The sequence below is a fragment of the Ammodytes marinus genome (assembly GCF_949987685.1).
Source record: "Ammodytes marinus genome assembly, chromosome: 16".
Lineage (NCBI taxonomy): Eukaryota > Metazoa > Chordata > Actinopteri > Uranoscopiformes > Ammodytidae > Ammodytes > Ammodytes marinus.
In genome coordinates, this window is record NC_137220.1 from 3,428,357 (window position 1) to 3,444,036 (window position 15,680).

Sequence of the window (15,680 nt, forward strand, 5' to 3'; positions counted from 1 at the left end):
AAATGGGCCTGGCCTATGCCAAATGATGCAGCTGACTCCAGTGCATCTGTGGATATAAAGTTTTTGACGGTGGGACGTTCGGTGTGGGAGTTATGACCCCAAATGCGTTTTCCTCCGTTGTAGCGCCACCTAGTGGCCGGCATGTCTGGATTCTTTTGTATGCATACAGGGCCCGGCCCTGGATCTAGTCATGCAATTGGCATGTCTGCGCCCTTTACGGTTTGGGCTGTGCACGCAGTTTTAGATGACTACAAATAATAACTAGAACTGCAAGCAGTTGTGAACGGGGGCCAAGCCTCCCACGCGACTCGGGATCGGGCGTCATCGTCCGCGGCGCCGGCCCCTCGCTTCACGGAATCCGGGGATGTAAAGTTTTTGAATGTGGGATGTTTGGTTTGGGAGTTATAGACCAAAAGACAAAAGTAATGGCAGAGAAAGATGCTGAAGTGTGTTTTTGGCTCCCCCTTTTGGAGCAATTTAAGGAAAAAGTAGAACCAGCCTGAGAACCATAGGACAAACACATGTGTGAAGTTTGGTGTTAATAGGATAAATCGTTTTGGATTTAGGAGCAGTTTGGTAAAAGGTAGCTATGTGCAAATCTTTAAAGCGCTACCGTTTGGTCTTCCGATGGTCGTAGAAAATTTCTTTACACAACATTTGCTCGTGGGAGTCAGTAGAGCATAATGCTTTTGGTTTCGTCGAAATCGGAGAAAAACTGTAGGAGGAGTATGTTTTGGTGACTGACACAGTTTTTGCAATGTAGCGAAAGAAAATCCCATATGCAAATGGGCGTGGCCTATCTCAAAAGATGCAGCTGACTTGTGGGCATCTGTGGATATAAAGTGTTTGACTGTGGTATGTTCGGTGTGGAAGTTATAGCCCCAAACGCGTTTTCTTTGCTTTTTGTGGGTTTGGCGCCCCCTATGGATGACATTTGCAAAATTACGTTGGGTAGAAAGATGCGGCTCAATGTACCGAAGAAGTGGATGTCAAGTTTTTGAATGTGCGATGTTCGGTTGGGGAGTTATAGCAAAATCAAATTGTCAACCTCTCCATTGTAAAGACACTTATTTCAATTTTCCCATTTTCCCGCCGAAAGACTTAGGAAATGGCGAAAACAGGCAAAAAAATTGAAAAACTATTTTTTTTAATAAGTCCGGCCCAAATAGGAATTTCTTGCCCATATTTTTTTGATAGACTCAAGTATGCCCCATGATAGTCTCCCTTGAGTTTCAAGAAAATCCCTCTTTTTTTTTTTTTTTACAGATTTTCGCAAATTTTGAAAGCGCTACCGTTTGGTCTTCCGATGGTCGTAGAAAAACTAATTGACCAACTCTTGCTCGTGGGAGTTAGGAGGGCATAATGCTTTTGGTTTCGCCCGAATCGGGCGAAAACTGTAGGAGGAGTATGTTTTGGTGACTGACACAGTTTTTGCGATGTAGCAAAAAATGTATATATACGCAAATGGGCGTGGCCTATCTCAAAAGATGCAACTGACTTGTGGGCATCTGTGGATATAATGTTTTTGACTGTCAGACTTTCGGTGCGGAAGTTATAGCCCAAAACGCTTTTTCCTTTGTTGTAGCGCCACCTAGTGGCTGGGATGTCTGAATTTTTTCGTCTGCGTACCAGGCATGGACCTGGATCAGCCATGCAAGTGGCATGTCCCAACCCTTTATGGTTTGGGCTGCAGCACCACTTTTACGTAAGGAAAAATAAAAAGAACTAGAACTGCGAGCAGTTGTGAACGGGGGCCAAGCCTCCCACGCGACTCGGGATCGGGCGTCGTCGTCCGCGGCGCCGGCCCCTCGCCTCACGGAATCCGGGGATGTAAAGTTTTTGAATGTGGGATGTTTGGTTTGGGAGTTATAGACCAAAAGGCAAACATAATGGCAGAGAAAGATGCTCAAGTGTGTTTTTGGCGCCCTCTTTTGGAGCAATTTAAGGAAAAAGTAGAACCAGCCTGAGAACCATAGGACAAACACATGTGTGAAGTTTGGTGTTAATAGGATAAATCGTTTTGGATTTAGGAGCAGTTTGGTAAAAGGTAGCTAATAGGCAAATCTTTAAAGCGCTACCGTTTGGTCTTCCGATGGTCGTAGAAAAATTCTTTACACAACATTTGCTCGTGGGAGTCGGTAGAGCATAATGCTTTTGGTTTCGTCCAAATCGGACAAAAACTGTAGGAGGAGTGTGTTTTGGTGACTGACACAGTTTTTGCGATGTAGCGAAAGAAAATCCCATATGCAAATGGGCGTGGCCTATCTCAAAAGATGCAGCTGACTTGTGGGCATCTGTGGATATAAAGTGTTTGACTGTGGGATGTTCGGTGTGGAAGTTATAGCCCCAAACGCGTTTTCTTTGCTTTTTGTGGTTTTGGCGCCCCCTATGGAGGACATTCGCAAAACTACGTTAGATAGAAAGATGCAGCTCAATGTACCAAACAAGTGGATGTCAAGTTTTTCAATGTGCGATGTTCGGTTGGGGAGTTATAGCAAAATCAAATTCTCAACCTCTCCATTGTAAAGACACTTTTTTGAATTTTCCCGCCGAAAGACTTAGGAAATGGCGAAAACAGGCAAAAAAATTGAAAAAGTCTTTTTTTTAATAAGTCCGGCCCACAAAGGAATTTCTTGCCCATATTTTTTCGATAGACTCAAGTATGCCCCATGATAGTCTCCCTTGAGTTTCAAGAAAATCCCTCTTTTTTTTTTTTTTTACGGATTTTCGCAAATCTTTAAAGCGCTACCTTTTGGTCTTCCAATGGTCGTAGCAAAAATATTTGACCAACTTTTGCTCGTGGGAGTCGGTAGAGCATAATGGTTTTGGTTTCGTCCAAATCGGGCGAAAACTGTAGGAGGAGTATGTTTTGGTGATTGACACAGTTTTCGCGATGTAGCGAAAAATGTATATATACGCAAATGGGCGTGGCCTATCTCAAAAGATGCAGCTGACTTGTGGGCATCTGTGGATATAAAGTTTTTGACTGTCGGACTTTCGGTGCGGAAGTTATAGCCCAAAACATGTTTTTCCTATGCTGTAGCGCCACCTAGTGGCCGGGAGGTCTGAATTTTTTTGTCTGCGTACGTACCATGGACCTGGATAAGCCATGCAAGTGGCATGTCCCAACCCTTTATGGTTTGGGCTGCAGCACCACTTTTACGCATGGAATAATAATAGGAAGAATAAAAGGCCCAACAAAAACAATAGGGTTCCCTGCCCCGCAGGGCTTGGGAACCGCGGTGCTCTGCATTCCGCGGTCCCAGCCCTTCTCGGGCTTGGCCCCCTAATAATAATCCCTACAAGAACAATAGGGTTCCCTGCCCCGCAGGGCTTGGGAACCGCGTTGCTCTGCAAAACGCGGTCCCAGCCCTACTCGGGCTTGGCCCCCTAATAATAACTAGAACTGCAAGCAGTTGTGAACGGGGGCCAAGCCTCCCACGCGACTCGGGATCGGGCGTCGTCGTCTGCGGCGCCGGCCCCTCGCTTCACGGAATCCGGGGATGTAAAGTTTTTGAATGTGCGATGTTCGGTGTGGGAGTTATAGGCCCAAACGCGTTTTCTTTGCTTTTTGTGGTTTTGGTGCCCCCTATGGATGACATTCGCAAAACTGTGTTTGATGGAAAGATGCAGCTCAATGTACCGAACAAGTGGATGTTGAATTTTTCAATGTGCGATGTTTGGTTGGGGAGTTATGAGCAAAATGAAATTGTGAACCTCTCCATTGTAAAGACACTTTTTTGAATTTTCCCATTTTCCCGCCGAAAGACTTAGGAAATGGCGAAAAGAGGCAAAAAAATTGACAAACTCTTTTTTTTAATAAGTCCGGCATACATAGGAATTTCTTGGCCATATTTTTTTTATAGACTCAAGTATGCCCCATGATAGTCTCCCTTGAGTTTCAAGAAAATCCCACTTTTTTTTTTTTTTTACGGATTTTCGCAAATCTTTAAAGCGCTACCGTTTGGTCTTCCGATGGTCGTAGAAAAATTATTTGACCAACTTTTGCTCGTGGGAGTCGGTAGAGCATAATGCTTTTGGTTTCGTCCAAATCGGGCGAAAACTGTAGGAGGAGTATGTTTTGGTGACTGACACAGTTTTCGCGATGTAGCGAAAAATGTATATATACGCAAATGGGCGTGGCCTATCTCAAAAGATGCAGCTGACTTGTGGGCATCTGTGGATATAAAGTTTTTGACTGTCGGACTTTCGGTGCGGAAGTTATAGTCCAAAACATGTTTTTCCTATGCTGTAGCGCCACCTAGTGGCCGGGAGGTCTGAATTTTTTTGTCTGCGTACGTACCATGGACCTGGATAAGCCATGCAAGTGGCATGTCCCAACCCTTTATGGTTTGGGCTACAGCACCACTTTTACGCATGGAATAATAATAGGAAGAATAAAAGGCCCAACAAAAACAATAGGGTTCCCTGCCCCGCAGGGCTTGGGAACCGCGGTGCTCTGCATTCCGCGGTCCCAGCCCTTCTCGGGCTTGGCCCCCTAACTAGAACTGCAAGCAGTTTTTACCGGGGGCCAAGCCTCCGACGCGACTCGTCGTCAAGCGCAGCGCCTGCCGCTCACTTCGCGGAATCCGTGGATGTAAAGTTTTTGACCGTGGGATGTTCGGTGCGGGAGTTGTATAGGTATCGCTGTTTACGGATGAATTTGGCGAAACTGCCACGGTGGAACGATGCAGCTCAATTCACAGAACAAGTGCATGTCAAGTTTTTTAATGTGCGATGTGTGGTTGGCGAGTTATGAGCAAAAGTAGATTGTCAGCCTTGACAAAATGGCCGCCGGAGCTAATTGCACAATGTAATGTCAATGGACATGCTAACATTCCCGCCTTTTTTCTTTGACGGAAAAAAAAAATCTAATTTTATTAAAAAGTCCCTTAAACATTACTATTTCTTGGCCATATTTTTTATATAGACTCGTGTATGCCCCTTGATGGTTTCCCGTGAGTTTTAAGAAAATTCCTCTGGCCAATTAGGAGATAAGAAATTTCCTAATTTATGGCGCCCCCTTATGGCGAAAATGTCCAATTTTTTTATTGAATGCAATTAAGGGTAGCCCCAACATATGTCTAAAATTTGGACTTGATCCGACTTATGATTTTGGATTTATGAATTTTTTCGTAAAACGTAGCTAATCAACAAATATTTAAAACGCTACCGTTTCGTTATCGATGGTCGGATCAAAATTCTTTTACGTAATTTTTTTCCGTGTGGGTCGGTAGATGTTCTGTGCAAAGTTTGGTGTCAATTGTCCAAAAAATATGGGAGGAGTTTTGAAAAATATGTTTTGCAGTTTTCGCGATTTTGCGAAAAATCTATAATATCGCAAATGGGCGTGGCCTATGCCAAATGATGCAGCTGACTCCAGTGCATCTGTGGATATAAAGTTTTTGACTGTGGGACGCTCGGTGTGGGAGTTATGACCCCAAACGCGTTTTCCTTTGTTGTAGCGCCACCTAGTGGCCGGCATGTCTGAATTTTTTTGTATGCGTACACGGCCCGGACCTGGATTTAGTCATGCAATTGGCATGTCTGCGCCCTTTACGGTTTGGGCTGTGCACGCAGTTTTAGATGACTACAAATAATAACTAGAACTGCAAGCAGTTGTGGACGGGGGCCAAGCCGTCCCGTGCGACTCGGGATCGGGCGTCGTCGTCCGCGGCGCCGGCCCCTCGCTTCACGGAATCCGGGGATGTAAAGTTTTTGAATGTGGGATGTTCGGTTCGGGAGTTATAGACCAAAAGGCGAAAAAATGGCAGAGAAAGATGCTCAAGTGTGTTGTTGGCGCCCCCTTTTGGAGCAATGTAAGGAAAAAGTAGAACCAACCATAGGACAAACATGTGTGAAGTTTGGTGTCAATAGGATGAATCGTTTTGGATTTAGGAGCAGTTTGGTACAAGGTAGCTAATGTGCAAATCTTTAAAGCGCTACCGTTTGGTCTTCCGACGGTCGTCGAGAAATTATTTAGTCAAATTTTGTTCGTGGGAGTCCATAGAGCATAATGCTTTTGGTTTCGTCCAAATCGGGCAAAAACTGTAGGAGGTGTGTGTTTTGGTGACTGACACGGTTTTTGCGATGTAGCGAAAAAAAAACCCATACGCAAATGGGCGTGGCCTATCCCAAAATATGCAGCTGACTTGTGGGCATCTGTGGATGTAAAGTTTTTGACTGTCAGACTTTTGGTGTGGAAGTTATAGCCCCAAACGCGTTTTATTTGCGTTTTGTGGTTTTGGCGCCCCCTATGGATGACATTCGCAAAACTGCGTTGCATAGAAAGATGCAGCTCAATGTACCAAACAAGTGGATGTCAAGTTTTTGAATGTGCGATGTTTGGTTGGGGAGTTATGAGCAAAATCAAGTTGTCAACCTCTCCACTTTTTTGAATTTTCCCGCCAAATAGTTCGAAACAGGAAGTAAAAGTGCAAAACTAATTTGTTTAATAAGTCCGGCATACATAGGAATGTCTTGGCCAGATTTTTTTTATAGACTCAGGTATGCCCCATGATAGTCTCCCTTGAGTTTCAAGAAAATCCCTTTTATTTTTTATTTTTGAGGTATTTGCGCGAATGTTTGAAGCGCTACCGTTTGGTCTTCCGATGGTCGTAGAAAAAAATCTTTATCCAACTTTTGCTCGTGGGAGTCGGTAGAGCATAATGCTTTTGGTTTCGTCCAAATCGGGCGAAAACTGTAGGAGGAGTGTGTTTTGGTGACTGACACAGTTTTTGCGATGTAGCAAAAAATTTATCTATACGCAAATGGGCGTGGCCTATCCCAAAACATGCAACTGACTTGTGGGCATCTGTGGATATGAAGTTTTTGACTGTCGGACTTTCGGTGCGGAAGTTATAGCCCAAAACGCGTTTTGCTTTGTTGTAGCGCCACCTAGTGGTTGGCATGTCTGAATTTTTGTGTCTGCGTACCAGGCACGGACCTGGATAAGCCCGACAAGTGGCATGTCTTCACACTTTCTGGTTTGGGCTGCTGCACCACTTCTGCGCGACTCCAAATAATAACTAGAACTGCAAGCAGTTGTGGACGGGGGCCAAGCCGTCCCGCGCGACTCGGGATCGGGCGTTGTCGTCCGCGGCGCCGGCCCCTCGCTTCACGGAATCCGGGGACGTAAAGTTTTTGAATGTGGGATGTTCGGTTTGGGAGTTATAGACCAAAAGGCGGAAAAATGGTAGAGAAAGATGCGTTGGCGCCCCCTTTTGGAGCAATTTAAGGAAAAAGTAGAACCAACCATAGGACAATGTCAATTGTCAATGGTGTCAATAGGATGAATCGTTTTGGATTTAGGAGCAGTTTGGTACAAGGTAGCTAATGTGCAAATCTTTGAAGCGCTACCGTTTGGTCTTCCGGCGGTCGTAGAGAAATTATTTTCTCAACTGTTATTCGTGGGAGTCCATAGAGCATAATGCTTTTGGTTTCGTCCAAATCGGGCAAAAACTGTAGGAGGTGTGTGTTTTGGTGACTGACAAAGTGTTTGTGGTTTTGGCGGCCTCTATGGATGACATTCGCAAAACTGCGTTAGATAGAAAGATGCAGCTCAATGTACCAAACAAGTGGATGTCTAGTTTTTTAATGTGCGATGTGTGGTTGGCGAGTTATGAGCAAAAGCAGATTGTCAGCCTTGACAAAATGGCGGCCGGAGCTAATTGCACAATGTAATGTCAATGGACATGCTAGCATTCCCGCCTTTTTTCTTTGACGAAAAAAAAAAAAATCTAATTGTATTAAAAAGTCCCTTAAATATTACTATTTCTTGGCCATATTTTTTATATAGACTCGGGTATGCCCCTTGATGGTTTCCCGTGAGTTTTAAGAAAATTCCTTTGGCCAATTAGGAGATATAAAATGTCCTCGTTTATGGTGCCACCTTATGGCGAAATTCTCCAAATTTTTTATTTAACGCAATTAAGGGTAGCCCCAACATATGTTTAAAATTTGGACTTGATCCGACTTATGATTTTGGATTTATGAATTTCTACGTAAAACGTAGCTAATCAACAAATATTTAAAGCGCTACCGTTTGGTCTTCCGACGGTCGTAGAAAAATTCTGTATCCAACTTTTGCTCGTGGGAGTCGGTAGAGCATAATGCTTTTGGTTTCGTCCAAATCGGGCGAAAACTGGAGGAGGAGTGTGTTTTGGTGACTGACACAGTTTTCTATACGCAAATGGGCGTGGCCTATCCCAAAAGATGCAGCTGACTTGTGGGCATCTGTGGATATAAAGTTTTTGACTGTCGGACTTTCGGTGTGGAAGTTATATCCCCAAACGCGTTGTCCTTTGTTGTAGCGCCACCTAGTGGTTGGCATGTCTGATTTTCTGTGTCTGCGTACACAGCACGGACCTGGATAAGCCCGACAAGTGGCATGTCTTCACACTTTATGGTTTGGGCTGCAGCACCACTTTTAGGGGCGCCAAATAATAAGAATAATAATTCCTACTAAATCAATAGGGTTCCCTGCCCAGCAGGGCTTGGGAACCGCGTTGCTCTGCATAACGCGGTCCCTTGCCCTTCTCGGGCTTGGCCCCCTAATAATAATAATAATAATAATAATAATAATTCCTACTAAATCAATAGGGTTCCCTGCCCAGCAGGGCTTGGGAACCGCGTTGCTCTGCATAACGCGGTCCCTTGCCCTTCTCGGGCTTGGCCCCCTAATAATTCCTACTAAATCAATAGGGTTCCATGCCCCGCATTGTCATGGAACCGCGATGCTCTGCATTCCGCGGTCCCTTGCCCTTCTCGGGCTTGGCCCCCTAATAATCCCAGCAAAAACAATAGGGTTCCCTGCCCCGCAGGGCTTGGGAACCGCGTTGCTCTGCAAAACGCGGTCCCAGCCCTTCTCGGGCTTGGCCCCCTAATAATAATCCCTACAAGAACAATAGGGTTCCCTGCCCCGCAGGGCTTGGGAACCGCGTTGCTCTGCAAAACGCGGTCCCAGCCCTACTCGGGCTTGGCCCCCTAACTAGAACTGCAAGCAGTTTTGACCGGGGGCCAAGCCTCCGACGCAACTCGTCGTCAACCGCCGCGCCGGCCGCTCACTTCGCGGAATCTGTGGATGTAAAGTTTTTGATCGTGGGATGTTCGGTGTGGGAGTTGTATAGGTATCGCTGTTTATGGATGAATTTGGCAAAACTGCCACGGTGGAACGATGCAGCTCAATTCACAGAACAAGTGGATGTCAAGTTTTTTTATGTGCGATGTTTGGTTGGTTTCTGTATCCATGGTCGGATCAAAATGCTTTAGCATGATTTCTTTCCGTGTGGGTCGGTAGATGTTCTTTGCAAACTTTGGTGTCGATTGTCCAAAAATTGTGGGAGGAGTAGCGAAAAATATGTTTTTCAGTTTTCGCGGTTTTGCGAAAAATTTATAATATCGCAAAAAATCCTTACTAAAACAATAGGGTTCCCTGCCCAGCAGGGCTTGGGAACCGCGTTGCTGTGCAAAACGCGGTCCCAGCTCCTGCTCGGGCTTGGCCCCCTAATAAAGTGGTGAAACATTACAAGAAAAGTTTGAACATGTATTTTTTTAATGAAAAACGAGTGAATTTTCATGTAAGAGTAGTTCCTCTTTCAAAGGTATATTGATGAAGTTTAGAGGAGGTACTAAGAAATTAGTTTTTTTCTACTTTCTGGACCCGTCAACAGGATAACATGTTGTGAAGACATGAGAAGATGTCTCAGAAGGCAACAAAAAGTAAGATTTTTATTTTTTTTTATTTTGCTGTGGGTGGTTGGGGCCAACTATTTAATATTCAATTCCATTTCTCAGTACCCAGTACTGACGCCACACCTGCACTAAAAGGGATGCCAGTTCTTGAGCACTACCTTTTTCTAAAGCACACTTCTCTATTTAACTGGGTGGAGTCTTTCCTGTCAAAGGGTGTGTCGGTGCAGTGACATGTATAACCATGTGAAGACATCAAAGAGACCTTGAATTGTCACTTTAAAGTGTCAAGAGGATAAAGAAGCGTGTGCTTTATGGGACATTTTATTATCCTGTTTTTAATTTTTATTCTTACGTTTGCCTGTTTCTGTCTGCAGCATGGTTCCTTAGGCTTCTCCCAGTCCTCTTCTTCTTCATCTCCATCTATGCCATAATTCAGAGGTAATCACACACACACACGCTAACACAACCATTTATTTCTTTCCTTCTCGGGTTGCTCTCGCATTGAGGTCACACAATTACAGAAATGCCCATTTCTGGTAAAAAAAAATGAATCATCATCATCTCCTGAGGTCTGTGGAGTGCTGAGTCACTAAAAATGCAAGAAGACAACCCACAACATTTTGATCCTGCTGGTCAATTTAAGGCCCTCACGTATGCCCATTCTGGCACTTTTTGAGTGTTCTGGACCCGGTTACTGGCACACTGCGTTTTTATGGATTCAGCAGTACTTTTCATGCCAGTTGTGGTGATTGTCTGTCTTTCAGTTACGGAGGCACCAGCAAGTATCCGAACAGTAGCAAGTCCCTGTGTGGCAGCTGGCTAACCAAGAAGAAGTGGGAGAGTCTTAACTTTAAGTGAGTAATGGCATGTCTGTGTTTTTTTGAGGGGGGTTCTGTTTTTACAAAGTGGAAGGCTTATTAAGGGAGAAAGGTATGCCAACATTTTATTTGAACTCAAGGTGCCAGGCGCTTTGGAACTGTTGGGACTGCTATTTTACCAGTCGTGAAGGAAAAGCATTATTTTTTATTACAGTGAGGAAGAACAGGACTCATTATGAAAAATGGTTTTCCATCTAAATCATGGTTACAGTAAGCTGCAGTCACTCAAGTGGAATGTGTTGATGAAACGGCTGCGAGGGAGTGTTAATGCAAAACCCAATGTTGTCTGAAAATGAGCTCTTGACAAAGTTGCATTTTTTGGGGCCACACAATAGTTTTATTGTCCTTCTCAGGTTCTGCCTTGTTAAGTAATCCTGTTCCACAGCCCTGAGCCCCCCCTCTCATTTATTTTCTCTCACTCTTATTATCAGTTTATTCAGCTGTATATTTCCTGTCTGTCTTTTTGTGGGCTCTGTGCTGCAAAACAGTGATACAGTCTCCATCTGCGGTGTGTCCCTGCCTCCTCCAAGGTCACTGTTTGTTTCTTCAGCTCAGTAGACCTTTCACTGCTCGCCCTTTGACCTTTTAAACAGTCACCATTCATGTTTTGCTGCGTTTACTCCCAAAATAATATAATAATAACACACACACACACACACACACACACACACACACACACACACACACACACACACACACACACACACACAGACTGAGAGTCCTTCCAGGCAATCACAGTGACATTTCTCTAATTAGACTCCTCCTCTCCAGAGATTTTTCCTGATCTTCCCGCCGAAAGCTATCTCCTCTAGCATAAACAGCTGGACTCTGGAGCCAGCGAACACAGAAAAAAGCAACGGTTTGCCACATTACAACCTGCCACATTTGTCAAACTCTACAGGCTCTGTGAATGTTTTTCTTTTCTTTTCCCCCTCTCCTCAGCGAAGAAATGCCAACAGAGGGTTTTAATGAGGGAAATTGCTATGGAATGACATCATGTAAATGGCTGTTTCGCTTATAACGGGTCTGGTTTACCTGCTTAATAGATACCAGAACATTTGGGAAAGAGCACATCAATTCTTCCCATGTGAACACACAGCACAGTCAGTATTGTCCATTGTATGGTTTTGACAGTTGTTAGTAGTTAGTAGTTCACCACTCATTTATACACACTACCCAGTTGTTAGTAGTTAGTAGTTCACCACTCATTTATACACACTACCCACCAGTTGTTAGTAGTTAGTAGTTCACCACTCATTTATACACACTACCCAGTTGTTAGTAGTTCACCACTCATTTATACACACTACCCACCAGTTGTTAGTAGTTAGTAGTTCACCACTCATTTATACACACTAGTTAGTAGTTCACCACTCATTTATACACACTACCCAGTTGTTAGTAGTTAGTAGTTCACCACTCATTTATACACACTACCCACCAGTTGTTAGTAGTTAGTAGTTCACCACTCATTTATACACACTAGTTAGTAGTTCACCACTCATTTATACACACTACCCACCAGTTGTTAGTAGTTAGTAGTTCACCACTCATTTATACACACTACCCAGTTGTTAGTAGTTCACCACTCATTTATACACACTACCCACTAGGGGTGTGCGGAGACGTCATTATCTGTATCTGTATCTGTATCTGTTCAACCAACAAAATTATCTGTATCTGTATCTGTATCTGTATCCGGATACACAACAAGAAGTGGGCGTGGCGTATACCGGAAGTTTCTTTTACATTAGCCTACATTAAAGGAAGTCACACCTAAATTGATTTTCTAAACTAATATAGTATCCGTATCTAACTCATTATCCGTGCTTATCCGAATACATATTCGGATTCGGGCTCATCCCTACTACCCACCCCCCTCTCTCTCAACCACAAACCATTATGTGATATAATAGTGAAACCCTATGCACTGCAGTTTTATGTTTTAATTCCTGCTCTGACATTATTATTAATGCAGCATTACCAGACGGACACAGCTATTTCTGAAACAGGAGGATTTCCTCTTGCGGGAGCATCTGTCACCACTGGCATTACCTTATGGCATGAAGGACAGTGGTACGTCCATTTTACATTATCCTCTGCTCTGTCTAAACCGCACACTCAACACATGTCTCGCACAGCGGTATGAACTGGTTGTTCTATTACGGTTTTATGCTCTTTACCGCAGTAAAAATAACCCAGTCAGGTTTATGACGTGAAGTATTTCTAACTGTTAAAACGGTTGAAACGCAACACAAGGCAGTCTTTTGTGTCCATTCTACTTCTGTATTGAAGGTTTTCAAACAACCTTTTTCCCCGCTTTCCCCTCACAGAGCTGCTGCTACTCAAAGTTCTTGCTGTAACTGCAAATGTTCAGTTGCCAGCCAACATTGAAAAGTAAGTGTGAGCATACTTTAGCCAACCTGGCACATGATCAAACCTACCCCTACTCACAAAGTGCATCTCAGGACCTGTGTTTTTTTTCTCCATAGCCTTGAATGCAGAACCTGTGTCGTCGTAGGCAACGGCTTTGCCATTAAAAACACCGCCTTGGGAAGCATCATCAACAAATATGACGTGGTCATTCGGTAAGCATAAAGGAGAACGCCTTATGAGGTACCTTCATTCATTCAGCTATTGTTATTACTGTTAAGTGTTTGACACATTGTACTTTAACAAGATGAATCATTTGAGGCTGCTTGTTGGTTTCACTCCAAGTTATGCATGTCAAGGTCACTGTACTATATTTACGTATGTTACAAATTGTGTCCCATTAAAAATAACAAAACACATGTTAAACCACCTCATGACCACCCTAATGTTTTACTATGGTTAGGACTGAGGAACAGATGGACTAATGACCTTTAAAAGGGGAAGGTGGTTGTCCTTGTCCGCTGAAAGCCGAATAATGGTTGGCCATAGGCCGAAGGCTAATGATGGACAGTGTCTGACCATGTGCCTGACCCCGACATAGAGACGTCCTGTCAGCAATTAGCAAACATTAGGTCAAGTGAAGTTCTTTGATGGAGAAGAGAAAGCGTTTCGATACTCGGGGACAAAAGCACTCTTTACTTTACAGACTTTACAGCCTTGGAATGAGCACATGCATTCTGAGTTTTTATAAGCCTCTTTCAAACAGCCAGAATTTGGCCTGGCCACAATGCATCCCCCTCCCCTCCCTTCCTCCCTCTGTCACATCTCTAGTTCTCTCACATCTCACTCTATCCTCTCAGAAGCTAATCGTTCCCTTGGCCAAGTAGTGTAACGCTGTTGACATTCAGAATTCAATGCATGCCTCAGACCTTGACGTCACCAGGACTGATTCTGTCATAGAAACAACGCCAGACTATGTTAAAGCCTGTCGACGCTTTAAGCCTCCAAAGTGCAGGCTAATCATTTATCCAAACAAGGGCCTCGTCTGTGCTACTATGTTGATTATTTGGTCAAGGAATGAGATTTGTAATTTCTTTTTTAAGAAGATCTTGTGACATGAATTTGTTCAAAGTAATAAAGCAGGGATGTTTTCATTCCCCTTGTGTCATTTTGAGACATGTTTTTTTTGGACAGCTAACTCTGGAAAGTGACAGGATATGTGTGACATGATATGTGTGAAAGGGAGGAAACGGACATGAGTACAAAACTATCCTGGTTGCTCATTTAATTACACACATGAAAATTATATTATTTGATAGTATATGATGATATTTGTATTTATTTACAAATAACTGAATGCTTACACCGTTTAGCTAGAATCACAATTACTGGCTCTCTACACTTGAAGTGGCAAATGAAAAGTCAGCTTGTTGCAAAATACAGTAGATCCAAGTACGACACTAACCCTATTTTGAAAATGTTGCCTTTATGATCATCAAAAAGGTCATGCTGCTCCTTTTCTGCCATTTCAGTCAACAACTGCAAATCCCCCACCTCCCCAGCTACTCATGGTGTCCCCCAGGGCTCTGTACTTGGTCCCCTACTTTTCATCATCTACATCCTCCCACTCGGTCAAATCCTCCGCCAACATGTCTTTTTTTTTTTTTTTTTTAGATATTTTTTGCATTTTTCATGCTTTATTGATAGTTTTGAAGAGACAGAGGTGAAATGGGGCAGAGAGGGGAGTGACATGCAGAGAACGACCGCGGGCTGGAGTCGAACCCGGGTCTGCTGCTACCAACTGAGCTAAAGGCGCCCCTCGCCAACATGTCTTTAATAATAATCTAGAATAGAATAGAACGTACTGTAAATTAAGGATTCCTCAATTAATAAAACTGAAAATAATGTTTCCTATGTGTGTTTGTGTCCCTGCCTTAGGTTGAATAATGCTCCTGTGAGAGGCTATGAGGAGGACGTGGGCAACAAGACTACAATGAGGCTCTTCTACCCGGAGTCGGCCACTTCAGACCCTGGACTGCACGACGAACCCGGCGCCCTTATGGTCCTGGTGCCTTTCAAGCAGCAAGATCTACGCTGGCTCAAAGAGATCCTCTATAACGAGAAGAGGGTACAGGATATGTGCGAGAATGCACTCTCTCACACACACACACACACACACACACACACACACACATGTTTTATGTGAATTACCGTAATGCTAAACTACATTAAAACAGTTGTGGGTTTGAAAAATGTCAAAGGGTGTCAAAGTACCAACACTGACCACTAGTTGATGTAACGGCAGATGAGCAAAACCATAAACATACACAGTGTCTGTCTTAAAATTGTGATGTTTCAGGACATGAGGCTTTTGGATTAGATGCATTCTGTGCGTGTCTATATCAGTGTAGTGAGCTTGGAAAGATGAGGACCCCTAAAATGTCCTAATATTTCCAAATGTCCTGATATAGAAGGTGTGTTATCATATACATGTCCTCAGTTGTCATGGAAACAAGTACGCTCAAACACACACACACACACACACACACACACACACACACACATGCTTTTCTGTCTCACTATCTCACTTTCTTTCCCTCCATCCCTCTGCCTCACATAAACACGCCCATTTTAGCCTCTTGTCAAGCCCTTGCCAGCCATCCATATCGGGAACGAATACTTAAAAGGTTGGACTTCAGCAATGCCAGTGCACTCGAGAGTTAAATGTTTTTTCCA

At 43.8% G+C, this 15,680-nt stretch overlaps 1 protein-coding gene across 1 annotated transcript in view; it reads left to right on the forward strand.

Moving 5' to 3' along the window:
• Window positions 1–15,680, forward strand: part of LOC307262833 (CMP-N-acetylneuraminate-beta-galactosamide-alpha-2,3-sialyltransferase 4-like) — an 83,990-nt gene that overhangs the window by 28,752 nt on the left and 39,558 nt on the right. The window contains exons 2-8 of the mRNA XM_080043828.1: window positions 9,672–9,720; window positions 10,068–10,131; window positions 10,458–10,547; window positions 12,550–12,647; window positions 12,905–12,968; window positions 13,064–13,159; window positions 14,883–15,072. Of these exons, the coding sequence (XP_079899954.1) occupies window positions 9,699–9,720; window positions 10,068–10,131; window positions 10,458–10,547; window positions 12,550–12,647; window positions 12,905–12,968; window positions 13,064–13,159; window positions 14,883–15,072 (624 nt within the window). The 5' untranslated portion in view covers window positions 9,672–9,698. The remainder of the gene's footprint in view (window positions 1–9,671; window positions 9,721–10,067; window positions 10,132–10,457; window positions 10,548–12,549; window positions 12,648–12,904; window positions 12,969–13,063; window positions 13,160–14,882; window positions 15,073–15,680) is intronic.